We start from the raw sequence: 26,914 nt of genomic DNA, 5'->3' as shown, positions 1-26,914 counted from the left end.
GGGACGGAATGGCAAGTTCCAAGCTCTTTACATGCAGATTCAAAAACTATGTCCATGAGACTTTTTTCAAGTGCCCAATTTTCAACAGCAATAACAATAAAATCACAAGACATGTAAAGGAACAAGAAAACGTGGCCTATTGAAAGGAAGAAAATAAATTGGTAGTGTTATGGGACTGAATGTGTCCCCTCCACCATTCATATATGAATTCAAATCCCCAATATGAAGGTGTTGGAGGTGGGGCCTTTGGGCAATAATTAAGTTTAGTTGAGGCCATGGGAGTGGGACCCCCATGATGGGATGGATTAGTATCCTTATGAGAAGAGTAAGAGAAATCAGAGCTTTCTCTCCACCATATGAGGACACAGCAAGAAGGTAGTATCTATAAGCCACAGACCAGACCCTCACTAGTAACTAAATCTGCTGGAACCTTGAACTTTGACTTCCCAGCCTCCTCACCTTAGAAAATACATGTTTGTTGTTTGAGCCACCTATTCTATAGTATTGTATTATAGTAGCCTGACCAGACTAAGGCTGCAGAAACTGTTCTTGGAGAAACACAGATATCAGAAAGGCAAAAACTTTTTAAAAAAATTGTCTTAAATATGCTCAAAGAGCTAAAGGAAAATATGGACAAAGAACTAAAGAAAATAAGTAAAATGATATAGGAAAAAGTGATAATACCAATAAAAATATAGCCATTTTAAAAAGGAACCAAACAAATACTGGAGCTTAAAAAGAAAGTAACTGAAAATGCTATAGTGGGATTCAACTCCAGATTTCAGCAAGCAGAAGAAAGAATTAGAAATGTGAAGATAGACCATTTGAGATTATTAGTAAGTAGGTCAATATATTCATTATGGGAGTCTCAGAAGGAAAAGAGAGAAAGAGACAGATTATTTGAAGAAATAATGGCTGAAAACTTTCCAAATTTGGTTAAAGACATGAACTTGCAAATCCATGGAACTCAGCAAACTCCACTAGGACAAACTCACAGAGATCTGAATTGAGATACATTATAATTAGACTGTTGAAAGCCAAGGATAAAGAGAATTTTGGAAGGCAGCAAGAAAGAAGGGATGATTCATCAAATATAAGAGATTTGTGATAGGATTACCAGCTAATTTCTCAGTGGAAATTTTGGAATCCAGAAGGCCAGGATAAGATATTTAAAAAGCTGAGAGAAAACAAAACAAAACAAAACATTGACTGAGATTTTCATATGCAGCAAAACAGTCCTTCAAAAATGAGGGAAAGGGGATCCCTGGGTGGCTCAGTGGTTTGGCGCCTACCTTTGGCCCAGGGTATGATCCTAGAGTCCCAGGATCGAGTCCCACGTTGGGCTCCTTGCATGGAGCTTGCTTCTCCCTCTGCCTGTGTCTCTGCCTCTCTCTCTCTCTCTCTCTCTCTCTCTCTGTCTCTCATGAATAAATAAATAAAATCTTTAAAAAAAAAACAAAAACAAAAATGAGGGAAAGAGTAAGACATTCCCAGATAAACAAAAGCTAAGGGAGTTTATTATCACTACTCTGCTCTACAAGAAATGTTGTGCTAATAGGGAAATTGATAGCTATAAATTCTTACATTAAAAAAGAAGAAAAAGGGACACCTGGGTGGCTCAGTCACTAGTGTCTGACTCTTAATTTTGGTTCAGGTCAAGATCTCAGGGTCATGAGATCAAGCCCTGTATGGGCTCTGTGCTGAGTATGGAGACTGCTTAAGATTTATTCTCTCTCTCTCTCTCTCTCTCTCTCTCTCTCTCTCTCTCCTCACCCTCCACTTGTGAGCTTGCTCTCTCTAAAAAAATAAAAATAAAAATGAAAATAAATAAAAAGGAAGAAACAATGGAAGAGAAAAGATCTTAAAACAACAACCTTGCACTTTAAGGAAAGCAGAAAAAAGGACATTACTCCTGATTTTACTAATAAAGATTATAATACAATACTGTAAACAGTATTACCCGGTAATACTAGATAATACAGTAATACCCTTTCATGATAGGGAAAAAAAGTGAACAAAGTAGGAATAGAAGAAAAAGTCATTAATGAAATGATATATATGAAAAAACACAGATAAATAGTATCATGCTCAATGTTGAAAAACAGAGCTTTTCTCCTGTGATCTGGAACAAGACAAAGATGCCCATTTTTTGCCATTTTTATTCAATATAGTATTGGAAATCCTAGCCAGAGCAATTAAGCACAAAAAAGAAATAAAATAACATCCAAATTGGAAAAGAAATAGTAAGATTTTCTTTGTTCACAGATGAAACAATCTTGTATATAGAAAACCCTAAGGATTCCACCAAAACTATTAGAACTAATAAAAATTCAGCGATGTTGCAAGATAGAAAATCAGCATGTAAAAATCAATTGAGTTTCTATATACTAACAATTAACAATCTAAAAACAAAATTAAAATCTCAATTTATAGTAGTATCAAAAAATAAAATACTTAGGAACAAACTTATCCAGGGAGATGGAAGACTTGTACATGGAAAACTATAAAAGATTGGTGAAAGTAACTAGAAAAGATATAAATAAATGTAAAGATATCTTGTGTGTGGACAGAAGACTTAATATAGTTAAGATCTCAACTCTACCTAAAGTGATCTGCAGATTCAGTGTAATTCAATCAATATCCAATGACTGCTTTTTTTTTTTTTTTTTCAGAAATAGAAGAGTCCATCCTAAAATTCATATCAAGGACCTTAAATAGCCAAAATGTCTTAAAAAATACAATTGGCAGCCTCACAGTTCCTGACTTAAAAACTTACTGCAAAGCTACAATAATCAAAACTGTGTTTTAGTGGTATAAAGACAGTGGTGTATACAATGCAATAGAGAGAGAGAGTCTAGACATAAACCCTAACATATATGGTCAAATGATTTTCCACAGCAGTCTCAAGATCATGGAGAAAAGACAATATTTTCATCAGATGGTGCTGAGACACTAGATATCCACATGCAAAAGAATGAAGTTGGACCCTTACCTCACACCACATATAAAAGTAAACTCAAAATGGATAAAAGACCTAAACATAAGAGCTAAAATTATAAATCTATTAGAATAAGATATAAAGGAAAATCTTCACAACTTTGGATTTGACAGTGATTTCTTGGATATGACACCAAAACACAGGCAGTGAAGGGAAAAATATAAATTGGATTTATTCAAAATTAAAATGTTATACTTCCAAGGATACTGTCAAGAGAGCAAAAAAAGGCAAACCACAGAATGGGAGAATATATTCATTTTTAAAAAAAAATTTTATTTTTTTATTATTATTTTTTAATAAATTTATTTCTTATTGGTGTTCAATTTGTCAACATACAGAATAACACCCAGTGCTCATCCCATCAAGTGCCCACCTCAGTGCCTGCCACCCAGTCACCCCCACCCCCCGCCCACCTCCCCTTCCACCATCCCTAGTTCATTTCCCAGAGTTAGGAGTCTTTCACGTGGAGAATATATTTAAAATGGTGTATCTGATAAGGGATTAATATCCAGAATATATAAAAACTCTACAATCCAACAACAAATCCTACTTCAGAAGTAGCAGAGGACTTGAGTAGACATTTCTCCAGAAAAGATGTAAAAATGGCTAATGAGCATATGAAAAGATGATCAATATCACCAGTCATTAGGGAAATTAGAATCAAAACTACAGTGGGATGAACACTGGGTGTTGTATGTATATAAGTGATGAATCACTGAATTCTGCTCCAGAAAGAAAAAAAAAAACATTTGATTCTTTTTGCAATCCCTTCTTAAGCCATCAGTGCTTTCCATTTTAAATTCATTCTTGAGCATTTTTGGTAATAATTAACATTCTCAGAGAAAGAAAAATAAAAGCATTGATTTTAGCTTGATGTCAGGCCAGTTTTTAAGGATTACTGTCACTGCTCCAGTTTGCACTTAAGGATGATCAGAACTGCCTCCTTTTATATTTTGATTTTGGTCAGATTTTGTAAGCTGTATTCATCACTTAGTCTTAAAAGGAAAAATGTATTAAATTCTTTTGAGCTAACACCACCACCAAAAAACCCTTCCAAATGCCACAGTGAGCTACTACTGTATCCAGAGGGCAGGAGTGCAAGAGCAACCTGGCTGGGGGTGGGGGGGCAGGTGTCCCAAAAAGACAGGGTTCAGCCACTGTTGCTGATACAATCCAATCAATGGCAGAGAGACAAGTGGTGGTGAAACAGGACAGGAATTTATTGCAGTGAGGCTAATACTGGGAAGACAGTGGAGTAGTATCTCAAAGGTGGTCTACAAAGTACTGAAAATACTCTAGATTTATGTAAGGAAAATGTGGGACAAAGGTCGGTGGGTACAGGCAGGTGGGCAATAAAGGTCACGTTGATCCTTATCTTGGGGTCCATCACACAGGACCTTGCTGGCTCAGGGCTATTGGGGGTAGTTTTGTTCCCATGGGGGATGCCTTGCCTATAGGGTCTTTTGCCAGAGGCAAGAGATAAGATGGAAAAAAGGACTTAAGAAAGTTTGAGGTTGAAATGGAGGTGATTGAAGTGTTCTTTTACTACTTCACACCTATTGGGATGACTACCATAAAAAGACTACCTCATGAAAAGAAAAGGAAACAGCAAGTAGGCTGTATGGGGAGAAATTGCAGCCTGTGCGCACTGGGGAGGGAATGTAAAATGGTGCAGCCACTGTGGAAGAGTTTGGGGATTCCTCAAAAAATTAAGCAGAATTATCAGATGGTCCAGCAATTTCACTTCTTGGTATGTACCCCCAAAAGCTGAAAGTAGGAACTAGAAAAGATATCAGAGTTCATAGCAGCATGATTCACAATAGCCCAAAAGTAGAGACAATTCAGACGTCCATCAACAGATGAATGGAGAAACAAAATGTGGGATATATATACAGTGGTATATGATTCTGCCTTGAAAAGAATGGAGTTTTGATACATGCCATAGTGTGGATGAACCTGAAGACTCATGCTATGTGAAATAAGCCAGACACAAAAGGACAAATATTATATAATTCCCCTTATACGAGGTTCCTAGAGTAGTCAAATGCATAGAGACGAAGTAGAATTGTGGTTACTAGGGGCTGGGCTAAGGGGGCAAGGGAGTTCTTATTTTTAGAGCTTTTTAAAAATATATTTATTTTAAAGAGAGTGAGAGAATGGGGGGAGGAATAGAGGGAGAGGAACAAGCAGACTTGGGGCTCCTTCTCATGACCCTGAGGTCATGATCTGAGCTGAAATCAAGAGTTGGGTGTTCAACCACCACCCCAGTACCCCAGGATTATCTTTTAATGTGCACAGAGTTTCAGTTTGTAACATTTTGTAAACATTTCATTTTTAAATGTTTATATCATTAGATTGATTCCTTTCTTTCATGCTTTCAGATTTGGTGACATGCTTAAAATGGTCTTCCCTGAAGATCTTTACTTATATCGTATTCTAGGTCTTCTTTTGTTCTTTTGGTTTTTTTTTTTTTTTTTAAGATTTTATTTTTCATGAGGGACAGAGAGAGAGAGAGAGAGAGAGAGAGAGGCAGAGACACAGGCAGAGGGAGAAGCAGGCTCCATGCTGGGAGCCCGATGTGGGATTCGATCTTGGGATTTCAGGATCACGCCCTGGGCTGAAGGCAGGCGCTAAACCGCTGAGCCACCCAGGGATCCCCTTGTTCTTTGGTTTTATTTCCTATTCTTCAGTTTTCAGTCCATCCAGGATTTTGTTATGAAATAAAGGTAAATGCTTTTTACTTAAATTTTGATAACCAATTTTGATAAGAATCTTTGTTAAATAATCTCTTCTTCCTTCTGCTAATTAGATTTGTCATCTTCATCGTATAGTAAATTTTCACATTATGGTTCCCTTTATATATGATTCTGCATGATAGGCACCTATCACCTGAGAGTGAACAGCTACAGACCACAGCCTCTCTCTCACAGACATCCCTGAAGGATGGTGGCGAAAGTAAATCTTTGCAGTGAGCAGAGCCTCTATACTCATCATGAATATTTCCTTCTTATTTTGTTATGAGTATGTTTGTATATATACATATATATTAAGGAAATATCTGTGTTCTATTCCCTTACCCTTTTATCATGTAACATAGATGTACTGACTTTGTGTCAGTATTTAAGTATCAATTTTACATCATAGTATTTAAGCTGTGTGATATCAAAAGAAGAGTGAACCCCACTGGAAGAGTTTACCTCATTTTCTGGGGAAGGTATTAGTGTGTTTTGCTTTGTATGCCAGATAGTTGGATCCTGTAAGGATGTAACGGTTAAGCAAAAAGGAAGGGAATTTAAAGGTTTGGAACACTCTCGGCCTATCCATATTGAAACAAATGAGAAAGCCTGTTTGGGTGACAACACCCTAAGGATGTGGCCAAGCTTTGGTCAGATTACTGTGGAGATCAGTCATCTCAACAGAGGCCGAGATTATGGAAGATGGCCCTGAAAGCAATTCAGAAATCAAGGCTGCCACTCTCATCACAGGCCCCGAGTACAAGCGCCTGGATGGCACAGTGATTACACAAGTGGGACCACCTATGCAGTCCAGGGGGGTCCAGATGCTTTTCCCAGGGCCTCAGGGGTGAGTGCCCACAGAGAGGTGCAGGCAGGCTGTGCCCCCATGAAACTGTGGGAGCATGGCTGCCTCCACCTAGATTTTGATCATGGGGCCACATGGCAGGGCCCCAGGTAGAGAGCCACAGCATGGGCTGGGCCACCTCACAGGGCTGTGGTAATGGAGGGGCCGTTGTAAGAGATAAGAGTGGGTGCCCCACTAGAGCAATGTCTGGCAGAGCTGTGGGGGTGTGGTCACTTTGACCCCAGACCAGCAGAGCCACCAGCTGAGATTCCAGCCCAGGAGAGCTGCAGGGAAGGTGTCAACCCCAGTTAAAAAGAGTGCTGGCGGCACAGTGACCACTTGGCATAACTGCAGGCACAGGATGCTGTAACCTGAGAGTGCTGGGGAGGTGGGAGCGTGGCCCTACTGGGCCTGGAAGTGGTATGTGGGGCTGAAGGAGGTCATTCTCCACCTTAAGGTTTAACTCAGTCCAATCAGTTAGGTTTGGGCCCTACCTGGGACCAGTCACTCCTTCCCGGTTCTCCTTTTTGTGATGTAAATGTGTATCCTAAGCCTGTCCCACCACCATCTTTTGGAAGCACTGAACTTGTTTGGTTTGGCAGGTTCACAGCTGGAATTAATTAAGACTTTGGGCTGGGGAGAGAATGGATTTATTCTGCTTGTGAGGACCTGAATTCAGGGGGATGGGGGGGGCTAGATGCCATTTACTGCATGTTTGTGTTCCCCTCGGATACATACATCAAAACCTACTCCACAGTGGGATGGTATTTGGATGTGGTGCCTTTAAGAGGATATTATGTGAAAGTGCTCATGAATGGGATCAGTGCCCTCATAAAACAGACCCCAGAGTGCTCTCTTGCCCCTTCTATCATGCGGGGACACAGCAAGAAGACTGCAGTCTGTGGACCAGAAGCAGCCTCTCACCAGACACCAACCAGATCTGTTGATGTCTTGGCCTTGGACTTTCCAGCCTTCAGACTGAGAAGTAAATGTTTGGGGGCACCTTGGTGACTCAGTTGGTTAAGCATCTGCCTTTGGCTCAGCTCATGATCCCAGGGTCTTGGGATCGAGCCGCGCATGGGGCTCCCTGCTCAATGGGAAGTCTGGTTCTGTCTCGCTCTCTTTTCCTCCCCTCTGCTAGTGTACTTTCTCGCTCTCACTCCCTCTCAAATAAATAAATAAATAAATAAATAAATAAATAAGATCTTTTTTAAAAATTAAAAGAAAAGGTATGTTTACCATTTAAGGTACCTAGTCTATGGTATGCTGTTTGGTTCTTCTTCATTTTCTATTCTTTTTTTTTTTTTTTAAGATTTTATTTATTTGTTTGAGAGAGAGCAGAGAGAAAGCATGATCAGGGAAAGGGGCAGAAGGAGAAGCAGACTCCCTGCTGCGCAGGGAGTGTGATGTGGCGCTTGATGTCAGGACCCTGCAATTTTGCATACATCTGTCCAGACATTTTTTTCTGTGTATCATAATATGAGCACAGTGAGCATAGTGGCTCATGTTGTCCTGTAACTTGTTATTCTAAAACTGTATCCTTGCTATCTTGTGATATCAGTATAGATCAGTCATGATTTTTAAGGGCATATATTTAATAGTATTTAATAATTCCCACATTGATGAGCATTTAGACAATTTCTAATTTTTCTATTATAAACCATAGGTTGATGAACACTCATAAGCACCTTGATGGATTATTTCTTTAATGATAAATTACAAAAATACTAATTGCTGAGCCAGAGGTATACATATTTTTAAGACTTTTGATAAAATGAGCCAGGTTTCGCTTGAGAAAGTCTGTCCCAGTTTACACTACCATAAGCAGCATCGGAGTGCATGATTGATCCTTCAAAGATATTACATATTTTCCTTTTAAAAATCATCATGTCAGAAAAAACAGGTACATTAGCATTATTTTATTTTTCTATTTATTTGATTTGTAGTGATGATGACCATGATTTTCATATTACTATTGCTGTCCTCTGCCATTTTTTTTTTGTGTGTGTGTGTGTAGGTGTAGGATAACCTGTTATGTAACTTTCACATGTTCTTTTTTGTCATTCATCTTTTCACTTCTGTGGTAGGCTTTTATTCTATTCTATTAATTTGTCTATAAAGAGGTCTCATGCAGTCAGGTCACTCCATAATTTGTATGTTGAGCCTAAAAACATGGCTCTCTACAAAGTCCTTTTAAAACCTATCTGTTGGGACACCTCAGTGGCTCAGTGGTTGAGCATCTGCCTTAGGCTCAGGTCCTGATGCTGCGGTCCTGGAATTGAATCCTGTACTGAGCTTCGTGCGGGGAGCCTGCTTCTCCCTCTGCCTATGTCTCTGCCTCTGTCTCTATGTGTCTCTCATGAATAAATAAGTTAAAAAATCTTAAACCCCCAAAACAAAAAAAGCCCTATCTGTTGTGGGGACCCTGGGTGGCTCAGTAAGTTAAGTGTGGGAACTTTATTTTGGCTCAGGTCATGATCTCCAGGTTTGTGGGGTGGGGCCGAATAGGGCTTCCTGCTCAGTGCCTAGTCTGCCCTCTCCCTCAGCCTATTTGCATTCTCTGTCAACCTCTCAAATCAATCAGTCTTAAAAAAGAAACCCTATCGGGATCCCTGGGTGGCACAGCGGCTTGGCGCCTGCCTTTGGCCCAGGGCGCGATCCTGGAGACCCAGGATCGAATCCCACGTCGGGCTCCCAGTGCATGGAGCCTGCTTCTCCCTCTGCCTATGTCTCTGCCTCTCTCTCTCTCTCTCTCTGTGTGTGTGACTATCATAAATAAATTAAAAAAAAAAAAAAGAAACCCTATCTGTTGATGCTGAATTCTAAAGCTTTAATGTCTTATTTATTTAAAATATTTTGTGCTTTATTTCAACATGCACATATATTATAATACAGTGCAAAGTTTGAACAATATGAACTTTTCCTTGTTTACTTTAAAAATAAAACTGCTGGTTATTTTCCCAGCAAAAATGGGTTTAACAGAGTAGAGAATTGCAATCTAGGACAAGCAAAATACTGCAAAAGGATAGGCAAATCCAAGGCAGAACCTCTCTTTTACAGAGGAAAGGGGTGGGGGGCTGTTGTAAAAAAAAGTCCATTGGGTTAAACTGGAAGTATAGTGGCTTCTCATTGGTTGAGCTGTGACAGTCTGTGTCACATTGAGCTGTGACATTGACTGGGCTGTTGCTGGGGGAGGAGGAAAACCTTTCTTCCTCCCAGTGGTAGTAAAGTAGCAGCTAAAGTGGCAAGGGCTGCAATTGACCGTGTAGGGTGTGAGAGCCCTCCTGCTGGCCTCCTGACTCCATTTTTTTTTTTTTAAACAAGCCCCATGTCCAGCGCAGCCCAACCTGGGGCTTCAACTCAGAAACCTGAGATCAAGACCTGAGCTGAGATCAACAGTCAGCCACTTCACCAACTGAGCCACCCAGATGCACCTCCCCACTCCATTTTATTTATTTATTTATTTATTTTTCCCCACTCCATTTTAAATAAGGTTTCCTTTTATAGATTTTTACACTTCCAATATTAATTTTCCACAATGCAAGAAACATTCAAGATGAAATATAACCCGTTTCCCTGGGAAAAAGTGAAGTCTCACAATAACTGAATACCACGAACTTTCCTTTCACTTTTGCTCATAGTGTGCTCCCCACAGTGGAACCTCACTCTGATATGTAGGAGAGTCGTGGGATCCTCCTGCTACTGTCATAGCCTCAGTAGTGTGAGAGCATATCAGGTGTTTTTCCTGACACACAGCCTCTAGTCCAGAGGGGATCAGTGTATAAAACATAGGTTTATTTTCCTAAAATAACTATGTGGCTTCATATCTTAAAAATGTGGAAAAATTAAGTCTTGAGTATCATTGTACACCTACCCATTGTCTGCCCATAATTCATCCTGTTCCTTTCTAAGAGAAAGGCTATTTTACTGGAAGTGGTGGCGTATTTAAGCCTAACCAAAAAAATAGCAGTAGCAAAAAAAACAAAAAAACAAAAAACAAAACAAAACAAAACAAAGCAAAAAAACAAACAAAACCCAGCCTGCCTTGTAGTTAGGGAGAGAGATGAGCAGAAGCATCTGTGTGGGTGTGTGGGGCTTTGAGAGAGCCTTTGCAAGTGGCAAGTCTTTTCACTTTGCGGTCTTCATCCTGCCTACCTGGGACAGGAAGAGATAGATGGAGCCCCAGTAGCCACCTTAGAAGCATGGGGATGATGGCCCCACCCTAGAGATGGTGGAGGAGAGAGCTGGAAGGAGCCTCAGTTTCTCCGAAAGAATACATTAAAAATTTCTCTAATTTCAGGCTTTTTCTTAGAAAATCATCTGTCAGTGTGTGGAAGTAGGTGCTGTTGAGACAATGGCAGAGTCATTTTCCATTTCCAGACATCCTGGACCTCTCTAGATATCAACCAGGTGCTCACCACTGCTAAGAGGATTTGGAGCCCTTGCTGAAGAGTCTTCCTACAGCCTCCTTCATGTCCTGGTTCCTCAGGCTGTAGATGAAGGGATTTAGCATGGGCGTCACCACTGTATACATGACAGTTGCCACTGTGTCCTGGACTGAGAAGGACTTAGGTGGTCGTATGTATACCCCCAGGACAGTTCCATAGAACAAGGTGACCACAGATAGATGGGAGCTGCATGTGGAAAATGCCTTGCGCCTTCCCAGGGCAGAAGGGATCCGGAGGACGGCTGTAGCTATGCGGATGTAGGAAACTACAATGAGCGCACAGGGGGCCACAAATAGGACCACGGCACCCAGGAACATGTGTTGATTGACACGCGTGTCTGAGCAGGCAATCTTCATCAGCAGGTAGGCATCACAGTAGAAGTGCAAGATCTCCCGGGCTGAGGAGCAGAATGTCAGTCCGTTCATGAGGAGTGTGTGAACCAGGGAGATGAGGCCAGAGCATGTCCACATGAGTGTGGTTAGTCCCCTACAGAGCTGAGGAGTGATGATGGTGTGGTATAGCAGGGGTTTGCAGATGGCCACATAACGGTCCAGTGCCATGGCCGCTAGCAGAAAGGTGTCCAGGTTGGCAAAGGAGATGAGGAAGTACATCTGGGTCAGGCAGTGGGGGTAAGAGATAGTCCATGTTCCTGCTACGTGGTTGACCAGCAGCTTGGGGATCAGGTTGGTAGTGAAGCAGATGTCAACAAAGGAGAGATTGATAAGGAAGAAGTACATGGGGGTGTGCAGGCGGGGATGGGAGCCGATGACCAGGATGATGAGTGTGTTCCCAGCCACAGTGACCAGGTACATACACAGGAAGAGCCAGAAGAGGACTTGCCGCTGCTCGGGGTCACTGGTGATGCCAAGTAGGAGGAACTCGGTGACTCCTGTCACATTCTCCTTCCCCCTGGACATCCCACTGTGGCTTGGGGAAGGGACAGGCTTCAACAGAAGGAGGAGGACACAATCCCAGCAGAGCGTGGTCTTGCTGTATGTTAAAAATCAAATCTAAGGTCGTTGGTAACCAGAAAAATGAACAGTTTTCTACCCATAGAAATTGCTGCTTTTTGTCAAGTGTTTATTGCATGTCACCATGCTAAGGACTTTATGTGCATGATCTCTCTAAATCCTCACAAAAGAGACACTTTAGGGACGCCTGGGTGGCTCAGCAGTTGAGCACCTGCCTTCGGCCCAGGGCATGATCCCGAAGTCCCGGGATCAAGTCCCACATCGGGCTCCCTGCATGGAGCCTGCTTCTCCCTCTGTCTGTGTCTCTGCCTCTCTCTCTCTGTGTCTCTCATGAATAAATACATGAATAAAATCTTTTTAAAAAAGAGACTTTAATGATTCCTACTTTCCAGATGAAATGGCTGAGACTCAGAGTATGTAGTTTGCTCAAGACCACATGGGCAGTAAGAGGCAAAGGAGATTTTGAAGCCATGATCCAAAACCAGAGCCTGTGCTTCTCTTTACCATCCCACTACAGAGGACCCACCTCATGGCTCCTCTGACGCTGTGTGCTGAGGGCAGTGTCACTGAATCTTTGACCTCAATTCAGCAGCATATCCTCTTAAGAGAGGACCTTCTTCCCTGGGTCTTGCTTACTTATCTGACTGCATGTGCTTCCTGCCTCAGGGCAACCAGGGCAGGGCCTATGCACTGGCTGTTCTTGGCCTTTCATTCTCTCCACCTGGACCTCTACATGGCTGATTTTTCATCTTTCTATCTCTGGGAAGCTATGTCATTTGTTGACTAGTGTATAGTGTGTTTTCCCCATGAGGCTGTGCCCTCCTAAGAAAAAGGCTGTGCCCATGTCTGAAACAATACATAGCACATGGTCAGTGCTCAACAAAGTGGTCAGGTAGAAGAATGAACTTTCACGAAGGTACTGCATACCAAAATTGACCAGTAAAAAATACATGGACACCATACTGAATGAGAAATGTTTTGTTGTGATTATTGAATGCACTTAGCAAATAAAATTGTGGCTTACAGCAGAAATTGGAGTGAAAGTGAGCAGAGTGAAAAGCAGCCAGTGTCAAATCATAGGCAAGCCCAAGGCTTCATGTCAACAGGAATTTCCTCAACTGTATGAATGAGGAGGTATTATTGCGTATCTGGTCTGTGTGATTGACCAGAGGAGCAAACCAGCTCTGCAAGCCAAATGCAGCCTCCAGGTGTGTGTATTTAATTTAGAGCCTTAATGTCTGACAAGATATTTCCTATTTGCTGACTTTTTAAAAATCAAGGATTATGGGGCTCTTGGGTGGCTCAGTTAAATGCCTTCAGCTCAGGTCGTGATCTCAGGGGCGTGGGATCGAGCCCTGCATTGGGCTCCTGCTCAGTGGGGAGTCTGTTTCTCCCTCTCTTCTCTCTCTCTCTTTGAATTCTTAAGGGACATCTGCAGCTACTTTCATACAACTTGAAGTAAAGCAAAATGGCAGAAATGAGGAAACTTCCATCCATTTGCTCATGCCATCATCAGGTGTGTGTGAGGCACTTATATCGTCCTTGTAGGGCTACCAGACCCTATGTTCTGAGAGCACTACTGCCATCCAGAAAGCACTTACTAAACTCATAAACTGATATGTTTAAAGCCAAGAGGGAGTAGAGTTGAGATGTGTTGGAAACTCATGGCGTGATGGAAGGGGAAATGGTACATGATCTATGGGGAAGAACTCTGAGAAATGTAAGACAATAAAGGCAGCCTTTTCAATATTTTCTTTAAAATTCCACATTGCTTAGTGTTTGGTTCAGGAGCCTTAAATGGAAACATCAGAAATCCATTCTGTTTGTGTAGGACTTTGCAACATGCATGGCCCATGTGCATTCAGAAAATTCTGTAGAATTAAATCCACTTCTAGATGAGAGGTGGGCCAGACTCTGGCTCACCTCTCATCTAGAAGTGGATTTAATTCTTTATTCTCAGATTCCTCCTCTGTACAATGGAGATGGCCTGTGAGGATGAGAGAGATGGTGACTGAAAGAGCCTGGCACTGTCATTCCATGTCACACATTAGTCAGTGGGTGGCAGCTCCCGATCGAGCTGTTATACCCCTTCCTCAGAACCACATCAGGCATCATGCACAATGCTGACAGAAGAAAACCCAAAAGCCAGACCCTTCCTGCACTTAGAGGAGCTGTTAGATAAGAGGTGATGTGGCACCATGTGTGAATCTGCTAACCTCACGTCTGAGCTTCTCCCCCATTCCAGCTTCCCCTGGTCTTACTTGATTGCCTGTGCTGATCTTAATTCCTTCCCTGGATTTTAGCTCTGGCCTTCACCTCTCTCCTCAAGGATTGGCTGCAGATTCCATGACTGCTCCACCTGGAGCAGAGCATGGGCAGCAGATCTGGGGCAGGTGTAATGAACTAGCACAGCCTCCCACGTATAGGAGAAACTTGCCTGGAGCATCTCTGGAAGGGATAGCACTCCCACCATGTGTTCTCCTTCAGTGGCGCCTGCTCTTTCCCAAAGCAGCCTGCAGCCTGCTTTTGAACCCTTAGGTTAAAATTTTCTATAAATTAAGAGTTTAGAGTGATCCCAAGGTCTTATTTGTGGCATTGTGGGATGCTGTTTGAAGCAGACGATCATGTCGTCGTGCAGAAGGTGAGGTCCTGGTCTGGGAATGTGGGACCCGCAGTTGCCCGAGCAAGGTTGGACAGACAGCCACTGTAGGAGTTACTGGTGTGACTAAATTTTGCACTTTGTAGTTTCTAATGGGGTTAATTGATAGCATTCTCAGGCCATGGTTTACTAATATCTAAAACAGTTATGTTGATTCAGGGGGCACCTGGGTGGCCTAGCTGGCTGAGCATCTGCCTCTTGATTTTGGCTCAGGTCATGATCGCGGAGGTGTGGGACAGAATCCGACGTTGGGCTCTGTGCTCAGTGTGGAGTCTGCTTGTTTTTCTCCCTCTCTCCTTCTTCCCCTGCTCTCTCTCTTTCTCTCTCAAATAAATAAATAAAATCTTTTTTAAAAGAAGAGTTATATTGGCTTTGTATAAAGTATAAAGACTTTCCCTATATATGACCTGACTTACCTTTCTGCAGTCCTATGAGGTAGGTGGGTCAGACAGCAAATGTGATCACCCCATGGATAATGGAGCTAAAGATGAATAAGATTGGGAAGTATAATTGTGGACTTACAGGTAGCAACCTACTCAAATCTCAGTGCTCTGGGGCATGGGGACAATACCTGGGGTCCTGGGCAGCACCTTCTGTTCTCTTATCCTCTGGGCTGAAATTGTCCTGTCTATAGATGTGTAGGACTTTATGGTCCCCACCAGAGTGAACTCCCAAAGCTCCTGATTATAGGCAGTCCACCAGGAATTTGTCTATGTTCTGCAGATCACAAACAAATCACCTACCCTGGGGGCTAAAGAATAAAGAAAGGAGATTGCATTTGTATTGTGGGTCAGTGACAGAAGAGCTTTCCCTGTTGGGAATCTTCCAGGTTAGCTCAAGCCCCAGCTGAATTCTGGGCCTCCATAGATCCACATTACTCTGCTCTATTTTGCCTTCATCAAAGGACTGAGAGAGAATTGACAGATCTAGGTCCTAATGTGGAGCAGACCCATTTTATCCTCTGATTATTCTGAGTATATATTTTGGGGGGTTGGTTAGGATGGCATGAAATCTTGGAGAACCATCCGTGATGTGCTGGGGTAGAAAATGCCAGAAAACAGAGTTTGGGCAGTGGTCTATGTCGTTCTGCATCTGAATGTTTGGGGATTAGGGTTCCTAATCTCCATGTTGTCATTGGGGTCAGAAGTCACCTTCTGGGTGGTGGAATGGTTCGTTGCCAGGTATAATCTTAGTAGTCATTGTGATCATATCTGTGACTGTGCTGAGGGAGGTACCGGGGTCCATTCTGGAGCAGAGCCTAGAACTCTTGTGTCACACTTCTCTCCAGCCTCACCCATACCAGTTGTAAAACAATGTTTTTGGTCTAATTGTCAACATTGCTTCCCTGGTTATATGATTTAAATAGTATTTATTGGACACCTGCTGTATGATAGAGACTGTTCCAGGTTCTACAGGAGAGAGAAGTCAGACAGGGTAGGTCTGTGTTCACACTTCTTTCACTCTAGTTGGGGAGGTAGCACAGCTTTCCATGAGTAAATGGTTGGAATACCACATAAAATCAACCCTGGTCTAGTGTCATGTCTGCCACACTTTCAGGAAACTGCTCTTTCTACTAATTTCTGAAAGGTATTAAATGGCAGGTTGTATATGAGCATTGGTTTTTAGAAGTCTGGATTGTGCTCACATAACTTGGCTCAAAAGTGATTTATTTGTCTATATATAAAGACCTAAGAAAGAGCAAAAATGATCTGCATCCTTCTTGGCAAATATATAAAAAAATAAAAGTGAGGATGTGCCAAAATATCACTCATACCTCACATATAAAAATTATAACGAGCTCAAACCAGTAGTTTTTGGCTGTCAACATGATATGCCTGAAATTTTGAGCAAATATGAGATGGCCTGTTCTGAAAATGAGGTTGGCAGGACCCTAATCACCTCTGTGTAGCTCACACATGGAAAATCAGTCTAGATAACCAGATTTACTAGGGGTCAGAGTTCATCAGTTAGACAACACCAACTTTCATTGACAAAAGATAAATACAACAAAGGTCATGGCTAGAACAAAGTCATCTGCTGAAGGCTGATTGACATTGTGAGAGACAAAGTCCACATGAAGCTTAGCTCCTGCCCTCAAGCATGGGGAGACAAGAGACTACAGGCAGGACAGTAACTTGCCATCCCCAGGGAAAGGCTTCAGCTCCCTGGAAGACTCCCTGGCTGGCGGGGCCTTGAAGCACAATTTGGAGGAAGAGAAGGGTTCCATGAACCGGGAAAGCATCTCATTGCAGTGGCCATGACATGGAACAGTCCCTGCTCCCCTGGGGAGAGCAGAGTCTGGGGAAATGTGCTGGGAAGAGAGATGAGTCTCTCTTTCAACATTAGCTGAGCTAAAATAAAAACTTTTCCCTGCAAGTTGTTTCAACTGCTTGCAAAGAGCTGGCCCCTAGTGGCTAATTAGTGCTACCTGGAAGTTGCCTATGAGGAAGAAGGATGGTGTCTGTTGGGTGCCCCAGCTGCAGAAAGCAGGCCCTGGAGGGTGACTTCCCAGACACAGTCCTGATTTCCTGGCTGCTCCCAAGGAGGACTCTGCCAGCCTGGCCCTGCATCTGCTTCTGTGGGGGTGGGGGGTGGGGGAGGCCACTAGAGGCCCCAAATGATGCTGAGCTCTAATTTATGATCTGTTTATCTCCTGTGCAGGAAACCACAACCAGAAATGACTCACCAGTTCTTACCACAGAGCCTGTGGCAAATCTCAACACACATGTTTGTTTCTTCAGTTCAGCTCATTATAAGTGAGCATTATAAATAGGAGCCCAGAACCTCCTTCTTTGTATCCCCTCATGTGTCAATTCAGGATACCTCAATTTTTTTCCTTTTTCTCCCCCCCACCCCAATTTTTTTGTGGCAAAATACACATGACCAAAAATTTACCATCTTAACCATTTTTAAATATACAGTTCAATGAAATTAAATACATTCATTACGTTGTGCAGCCCTCTGCACCATCATCTCCATAATGCTTTTCATCTTGTACAACTGAAACTCCACCCATTAAACTGCCTATGTTCCCTCTCCCCAGCCCCTGGCAACCACCATTCTACATTCTGTCTCTGTGATTTTGATTTCTTTAAATCTTTCATAAAAGTGAAAAGTGAAATCACACAGTATTTGTCTTTTTGTAATTGGCTTATTAACATAATATCCTCAAGGTTCATCCATATTGTAGCATGCTGTAGAATTTTCTTCCTTTTTAAGTCTGAATAATATTCTATTGCATATATATATATATATATATATATGGCATAATTTTGCTTATCAACTCATCCTTTGATGGACACTTGTATTGCTTCCATGATTTAGCTGTTGTGAATAATACTGCTGTGAACACAAGTGTATGAATATCTCTCTGCGTCCTTTTTTTCAGATCTTTTGGGTGAACACCCAGAAGTGAATTCCTGAATCATATGGTATTTCTGTTTTTAATTTTTTGAGGAACCATCATACTGCTAAGTGTTTTAATTTTTTTTAATTTTTATTTATTTATGATAGAGAGAGAGAGAGAGAGGCAGAGACACAGGCAGAGGGAGAAGCAGGCTCCATGTACCAGGAGCCCGACGTGGGATTCGATCCCAGGTCTCCAGGATTGCGCCCTGGGCCAAAGGCAGGCGCCAAACCGCTGCGCCACCCAGGGATCCCCAACCATCATACTGTTCTCTACGGTGGCTGCACCATCTTACACCCACCAACGGTGTACAAATGTTCCAATTTCTCCATATTCTTGCCAACACTTAATGTTTTCTGTGTTTGTGTGTGTGTGTGTGTGTGTGTGTGTGTGTGTGTGGTTTGTTGTTGTTGTTTTGGCTAGTAGCCATCCTAATGGGTGTAAAGTGGTATCTTAGAGTTTTTATATCCCTAATGACTAGAGATGTTGAACATCTTTTCATGTGTTTATTAGCCACTTGTGTGTGCTCTTTGGAGAAATGTCTATTCAAGTTATTTGCCCATTTTTTAATGGGACAGTTTGGTTTTCTCCCAGGGCTTACAGAGGGGTAGCCACTAGGTTCTGTGGTTCTCCCTGGGGTACCCTGTGGTACCCTGGGGACCCTCAGAGTCAGTTCTCAACATGAATTCAAACTGTCCCATTCTCCTCCTGGCCTTTTCACATAGCAGCTCTGTTTCCTTTTCTATGACCAGGGTTAGAAGAGCTTGTGAAGCCCCACAAGGTTCTAGGGCAGCACTCCTTGGTGCCGAACATCAGTTACACCCCCCAGCCCCAAGTCTCTGGGCTCCATGCTGGGGTGCTGGACAGCAGGAGGGAGCCAGCTGCTGGGTGATTGCTGTTGTGGGCAGACACATGCACATGGCCTACCTCACTCCTTCCAGGCATTGAAAGAATCTGATTATAATGGTGTTTATTGATTTACATGAAGTAGGCTGGGATCAGTTTGTATTGCTAGCCTCGCTCCTGTTGATAAAAGTATGACATTGTGATTTATAGTAAGAAGTATATATTTGGTCTTCATCCCTGTTCTAGCACAGAGCTCTTAAAATTCTTGGAATTTCCTGTGAGGAAGGAGATATAAAGTAGCCTTTATTATGTTGAGATGAATTTGGGACTGCATCTAAAGGATGGGGTGGTAGGAATCATTGGAGCCCACCAAGTGATTAGAGAGTTGGAACTTTCAGCCTCACCCTCTAACTAACCTCAGAAAGGCAGAGGGGCTAGAGATTGAGTTCAATTACCAATGGTCAGTGATTTAATCAAATACATATGTCATGAAGCCTCTCTAAAACCCTAAAAGGATGGGGGCTTGGAGAGCTTCCAGGCTGGTGAACACATGGAGTCATGGAGAGAGTGGCCCACCTGGAGAGGGCAGGGAAGGTCCATGCCTTTTCCCCATACCTTGCCCCCTGCATCTGTCAACCCAAATAAAGAAGTAAAGTGAGACAAGTGCAAATCAGCAGAAATTGAGTTTATTCAAGAATAAAGGATTGCAATTCAGGAAATGTAAGCTGCAGGTCCTGATGTGGGAAGAGTAGGGTTTGAAACTGATAGCCAAGAAAGAATTCCTGAGACGTCTTTGGTGTAAAAAGATTTTATTAAAGCCCGGGGACAGGACTGTTGGGCAGAAAGCTGCACTGGGGTCTTGAGGAGTGCCATTATATACTTTCAAGTTGGGAGAGAGTAATGTAAGCTTCCCAGGTATTTTGGAAATAAGGTTTCCAGGATCCTGAGGAGCTAGCTATTGTTGGGAAAGGTCATTTATTACTGTTTAGTAAACCCTCAGTCATGAGACCCTGCAGATGTATATCAGTGGGTCATATGCTTGGGGGATGATTACCAACATAGATCTTGGGGAGTAGAGATAAAGGAAGTTTCCAAATGAATTTTTGTTTATTAAAGTAGACTTAAAGGACCCTGGGGGTTGGGCTAAGATTGCCTTTTGTCCTTAGCAAAGTATCAGCATCAAGGCAGCGGAGTCCTTAGAGGACTGCCACTCTGCCTGTTTCAAGGATTTGAGAGGGGGCTGTAGGTAGTAAGGAAATTTAACAATTTGTCTTCTGCCTTTGTTCCCCATGTCAGGTTAGTCTGCTCAGGGTTTGGGGTGGGCTGTCTTTATGGGTTAGGAGCACAAAGAAGGTGAGTCCAGTCAGAGTCCAACCAGTAAAAGTTCACTGGCTTGAGGGTGGGGTAAGATTCTTGGCAGATAGTCATCAGTCAAGGAGGTAAATTTCAGTCTTCTGTAAATTAGCCATTTACAGGAAATCTCGGTCTCTTGGTTGAGTGTCATTAGCCTGAGGGCACAGGTGTGAGCTTCTGCATTCACCTCCTGTTTCCTTTTATTTTTTTTAAAGGTTTTATTTATTCATGAGAGAGAGAGAGAGAGAGAAGCAGAGACAGAAGTAGGCTCTATGCAGGGAGCCCGATGTGGGACTCCATCCTGGGTCTCCAGGATCAGGCCCTGGGCTGAAGGCACTGCTTAACAGCTGAGCCACCCGGGCTGCCCTCCTGTTTCCTTTTAGACTGAAATCCTTTCATGCCTGTCTCCCAACTGGGAACTCCTGAGTTCTGTGCTATGACGATCAATTGGTGATCCACTAAGTAATATGTTTCTCTGAGTTCTGTGAGCCACTCTGGCAAATTAACAGAACCAGAGGAGGGCATCATCAGAACCTCAAATTTAAAGCTGGCCAGTCAGAAGTGTAGATAACAACCTGGATTTATCACTGGCATCTGAGGTAGGGACAGTCTTGTAGGATGGGGCCCTTACCCTATGGGATCGGATGCCACCTCCAGGTAGGAGGTGTCAGAATTGAGTTGAATTGTAGAACAGCCAGACAGTGTCAGAGAATTACATGGTGTAGGGATGAAACCTATGCAATGGTGCTGGGCCCAGAGTTGGAAAGGGTAAGCCCCTTCAAGCTGTGGTTCGGCTGAGTTGCTAATAACCACTACTGAGGTTGAAAGACTTGCCAGTTATTTCCTGAGCAATTTTGACATGTTGATGATGTGAACACTGTGTAAGCCTGGTGAAGTCAATGGATTGACCTCTGATTTGGGGAGGCCATGGGAGATGTGGTGGGCATGGTAGTGATGGGAAGAGAAAGAGAACCTTGTTTTCTACAGATGGTTCAGCATCTCCCTCAGGCCTTCTCTAGCTGCATATTTGTTACCACTCCACTATTTTGCCCTTGCCATGTCTTCCTGGCCCTCTGTATTTCCTCAGTTTTCTTTTTTTTTAAGATTTATTTATTTGACAGAGCAAGTGAGCAAGCACACACATGTGCATGAGCAGGGGGAGGGGCAGAGGGAGAGAATCTCAAGCAGACTCTGCTGAGCACAGATTTCGAAGTGGGGCTCCATCCCAAGACCCTGAGATCATGACCTGAGCCAAAATCAAGAGTCAGACACTCAACCAATTGAGCCATCCAGGTGCCCCTCAATATTCGATCTTTACTTATAGTTTTAATTTAATTTGATATGTGTATCTGTTGATATAATATACATACTAAATAAGTATGTATTTAATACATAGATTTCTCTAATATTTGATATATTTAATTATTAACTATTTAAACATATTACTCAATAAAGTTAATATTTTACTATTTATGTAAATAGTTTATTATATATTTTCATATTTATAAATATTACATTATAATAGGTAAAACATTCATAGTTTATACTTCAACTTATTAAAATATAATACATAAAAATTATATATATATATATATATATATATATATATATATATATATACACATTCCCTTAATATTTTTTGGAAAACAGCATAGCTGAATGTTGAAGACCAATCATTCTAACCCCATCCTTCCTGGGTTCAACCCCTGTCTTCTGCGGTTACTGTGTATATTACACTGGGTACCTCTTAATTACTGGACTTCCCTGTGCATCAGTTTACTCTGTAACATGGAGATAATAATACTGCCCACTAGGAGTAGTTTCAAGAATTAGGGCTTTAATGTACACACAGGGCCTTAGAACTATGTCTGGCATATATGACTGTCCTGCTCCTTTGTCTTCTGTCTTCCACACTGTACCAGCATCTCTCAGACTCTTAATCTCTTTTTTTAAAAGATTTTATTTATTTATTCATGAGCGACACAGAGAGAGAGAGAGAGAGAGAGAGAGGCAGAGACACAGGCAGAGGGAGAAGCAGGCTCCATGCAGGGAGCCCGACGTGGGACTCGATCCCGGGTCTCCAGGATCATGCCCTGTGCTGCAGGCGGCGCCAAACCGCTGTGCCACCGGGGCTGCCCAGACTCTTAATCTCTTAATCTACTCTTAGAGTAGATTATGGTTTCAGATGAGTGCACGAAGGCAGTCCATGTGAGAAACATCACTACAAATATCTGTTTGAGAGGGAGAATTTTTAAAACTCATGGTAAAAAACACATAAAATAAAATTTACCATCATAATTGGTTTTAAGTGTGATTCACATTGGTGTGTAGCTATCCCCACCATCCATCTCCAGAACTGTTTTCATCTTGCAAAACTGAAATTCTATATCTGTTAAACAATAACTCCCCATTCCCTCTCCCTTCAGCCTCTGGCAATGTCCATTCTGCTTCCTGTCTTTATGCATCTGACTACTCGAGATACCTCATATGAGTGGAATCATACGGTTTTTGTCTTTTTGTAACTGGCTGATTACACTATAGCAAAATGTCTTCAAGTTTCTTCCTTATTATAGCATGTGTCAGAATGTCCTTTTTAAGGTGAATAATGCTCCCTTGTGTGGATATACCACATTTTGTTTATCCATTTATCCACCTTTGGCCCCTGTGAATAATGCTGCTACGAATATAGATGTACAAGTACTTCTTTGAGACCCTGCTTTCAGTTCTTTTGGATATATACTCAGAAGTGGAATTGCTGGATCATATGGTAATTCTACATTTAATTTTTGAGGAATCACCATGCTGTTTCCTAGGGGCTGCACCATTCTACATTCCCACCAACAGTACTCAAGCATTCTAATAAATGGAATTTTTAATTCCCCACTTGCATAACTGTGTAAGTTATCTCCTCTGTCCTAGTATTCACTGAAATCATAAAAACCTTACGTAGTTCATGGTGGTTTGGCATATTTATTGAGGACATATGAACCTGTGGAAGTGAGGTTGCAATCTCAAGATAATTAAGTAGACCCATATGCACATAAGGGTACTGGGGAGGCTATTGCTCACATTAGAGACCCCCGGAACCATGGCCATGAGATTTGGTCCAACTAGAAGTTATCGTCCCTTGAAATTTCAGAGTGGATTTATGATTCCCTCCTCTTCCTGCAGGTAGCTCCACAAACACTTCTAGCACTTCTAGCACAAACACTTCCTGGCTCTAGAATTTGTTCTGGAGATCAACTAGGACCCTGATCTTTGGCCAACAATGCCAATTGCACTGGTAAAAAGACTCTGAAATCTCCATGATGTGGCTGTTTGGAAGGGATAGGACAATGTCAAATTACGGCTGTCAGAGGAAACCGCGAGTCAGCATCTGTTACTGGAGGTGCTATCTCTGTCTGTCCAGATGGGGTGCTTCTTGAGCTCTGCAAGGTTCCCCAGGTAATACAGAGTTCACTGACTCCTTTGGCAAGTGTTGTGGTAGAGATACCTGAGATGCCAGAAAGTTCTGTAGCTCAGCATTTGACTTTCAGGAAGAAAAGAAAGGCAGGTACACAACCAACCCTCAGGCTGATTATATTGTTCTCCCCTTTTGAACCTAGTAATGCCTAATTCAAAATGAATTTCACAATATTTTAAGTCTATTTATAGGAAGGCCAAGAAGGGATGTTTTAATTTCATTGCAATAATTATTTCACTGCAATTAATTTCTACTTATTTAAAACCCCATATGGCTTTTGTTTCTTTCTCATTTGGATCATCTATGGCCCCTTTCATCTCATGCTGAATTAGATAAAGTCCAGTACCCATTCCTTTATCAGATGCCCCCCAAAGATGACTCCTTGCCCCAGGCCATGTGCCAGCTGATGCTCCATTTTGGATGGACCTGGGTGGGACTTGCTGCCTCAGAAGACATGAAAGGTGAACAGTTTCTCTCAGATTGGAGGGAGAAATGGTCAAGAAAATGATCAGTGTTGCCTTTTCAGAGACTACCTCTGTCAGTGAGAGGTGCCCCTTGAGGAGGTCTTTGATAATCCATCCATCAGAGCAACAGAACCAGCAGCTACAGTGATTGTCATTCATGGAGATACAGATTCTCTGGTGATTATGAGATTTTCACCGCCTATTCGGCAAGAAAAGCAAAGGTGTAGATCATCTCCCCTTGCTCGGATGTTACTCTGAGGCCCATGTTTCAGGATGGTTTTCATGGGCCTCTGATATATATTTTTTTAAGATTTTATTTATTTATTCAGGAGAGCCAGAGAGAGAGAGAGAGAGAGAGAGAGAAAGAGAGAGGCAGAGACACAGGCAGAGGAAGAAGTAGGCCCCATGCAGGGAGCCCGATGTGGGACTCCATCCCGGGACTCCAGGATCGCGCCCTGGGCTGAAGGCGGCGCTAAATCACTGAGCCACCCGGGCAGCCCGTTCTTTTTTTTAAAAAAAGATTTTATTTTTATTCATGAGAGACACAGAGAGGCAGGGACATAGGCAGAGGGAGAAGCAGGCTTCCCACTGGGAGCCTGATGCGGTACTTAACCCCAGGACCCTGGGATATCGACCTGAGCCAAAGGCTGACACACAACCACTGAGCCACCCAGGTGCCCCAAGTTTTTTGTTTTGTTTTGTTTTGTTTTTAGAGTGCATGAGTGGGGGGAGGGGCAGAGGGAGAGGATTTTTTTTTTCATTTCATGACTTTTTTTTTTTACATTTTTTTTTATTGGAGTTCAATTTGCCAACATATAGCATAACACCCAGTGCTCATCCTATCAAGTGCCCTTTCAGTGCCCGTCACCCAGTCACCCCCACCCCCCGGCCCACCTCCCTTTATACCACCCCTTGTTGTTTCCTAGAGGTAGGAGTAAGCAGACTCCATGCTCAGTGGGGAGCTGGACATGGGGCTCCATCCCAGAACCCCAAGATATCAAGAGTCAGATGCTTTACCAACTGAGCCACCCAGGTGCCCCAAGAACAAATCTCTTCAGTGTAAAAATGGAACCAGGATAAAAATTTGCTAATCCACACACTGTCCTTATTTGGTCTTTCCTGTAGGGGATAAAGGTGTTTATCCCTAAAGGCATATAGGATCGGAGTTCACAAACCCTTAAACAAAAGCAATAGGGTAAAGCTGTTACTCTGTCACTGTGGCTCCCAGGGCTACATGCTTTGGTTCCTTAAAGTAGAAGACTAAATAGGATACACTTGTGAAAGAAAGATGTAGCTAACAAGAAGCTACACAAATATTAGGTGTTAGCACTGAGCCTCTTTAGCTGGAGTAGGAATATTGTTTCTGAACCCATTCCTGCTGTGCTCCTCCTATCCCTTTAAGACTTGGGCCAGTGAGAGAGGTGCCCTAGGGGACCAGGACCCACCCAGGGGGAGAGACCGGTGCCTTCCTGGGAGAACCCCTGAGCATGACCTGGGCCTGTGAAGCTCTTTTCTTCTTCTCACAGCTCTAGTTCTGGGGGTCTTTGTGAGGCATTGGGATACTCCCCTGGTGAAAGCCAGTCTGAAACAGTCTCTCAGCTTTATTCTTCTTATCTTCCTGACTCTCTGCTTCCTCTGCTCCTTGCTCTTCACCAATTGTCCTACCACAGTGACTGGCCTTTTTCAAACGACCTTTGGAACTGTGTTCACATTAGCTCTTCCCACCATTTTGGTGAAGACTATCTCTGTGGTTCTGGCCTTCACAACCATAGGGCCTGAGAGCAGGGCCAGGCATTGCATGGGGCTTGGAGCCTCTAACACCTTCATTCCCATTTACTCCCTGGTCCCACTGATGCTCTGTGGGGTATGGCTGGTGAACTCTCCTTGTTTTCCAGACACAGACCCACACCCTGAGCCTGGACTCCTCATCATAAAGTGTAAAGAGGGCTCAGCTACCACTTTCTACTGGGTCCCAAGCTACATGAGCATTCTGGCCTCGGCCAGCTTCTCTATTGCTTTTGCAGAGCCAGGAACCTCTCTGACACCTTCAGAGAGGCCAAGTCTTCATGTGCAGAATGCTGGTGTTTTGCAGTGTCTGGGTGTCCTTCCTGCTCACCTGCCAGAGCACCAAGGAAAAGCCACGATGGCTGTGGAGGTCTTCATCCTGGCCTCCATCCCAGGGTTACTAGGATGCATATTTGCTTTTCAGTGCTACTTAATCTTGCCAAGACCAGACAGGAACACCCAGTCATGGGTAAAGAGTAAATATGATAAGAAGAGAATTAATTCTGAATTTTTGCCTAAAAGTGAGCTTAGAGAAAAGAAAACATAGCTATAATTGTATGTCTTAAAGCCAGCATCCTACTTGCTGGGAAAAAATGAAATGCCTCTCACAGTCCCTCTAGATCAGGATCTTCCTGATAGAATTGTTGAGGGCACCGCTATGCTCAGGCTGTTTGCTTTGTGAAACAGTTTTGGTCTTGGTGTTCAGCAATGTTCAAGCCATCACCTGTTCATCTTACCTTTTCTACCTCCTTATGTATAGAATGTGCCCAGTTCCTTTCCTTTCTTTGGCTAAAATTCTGTTTTCCCCTGTGTCTATTCTGTCAATCTCTTTAGAGGACATTCTGTTACTGACAGTCATTATCGCTTCTCTGCTTCTGTGACTTCACCACTTTTTGCTGTTTAGTACAGTGGGGATCCATTTTCCTTAACAGTGCTGCATTC

At 42.7% G+C, this 26,914-nt stretch overlaps 1 protein-coding gene and 1 pseudogene across 1 annotated transcript; one reads left to right on the top strand and one right to left on the bottom strand.

Annotated features, from left to right (window-relative positions):
* Positions 1-11,000: 11,000 nt before the first annotated feature.
* OR1X2 (olfactory receptor family 1 subfamily X member 2) lies at positions 11,001-11,942 on the bottom strand. The gene has a single exon (NM_001388524.1). The coding sequence runs from the start codon at positions 11,940-11,942 to the stop codon at positions 11,001-11,003; it is 942 nt and encodes a 313-aa protein (NP_001375453.1).
* VN2R302P (vomeronasal 2 receptor 302 pseudogene) lies at positions 25,595-26,580 on the top strand (annotated as a pseudogene).

Source organism: Canis lupus, chromosome 11, assembly GCF_011100685.1.
Source record: "Canis lupus familiaris isolate Mischka breed German Shepherd chromosome 11, alternate assembly UU_Cfam_GSD_1.0, whole genome shotgun sequence".
Lineage (NCBI taxonomy): Eukaryota > Metazoa > Chordata > Mammalia > Carnivora > Canidae > Canis > Canis lupus.
The sequence above is the reverse complement of the archived record's forward strand: the minus strand, read 5'-3'. Positions and strand labels throughout refer to the sequence as shown.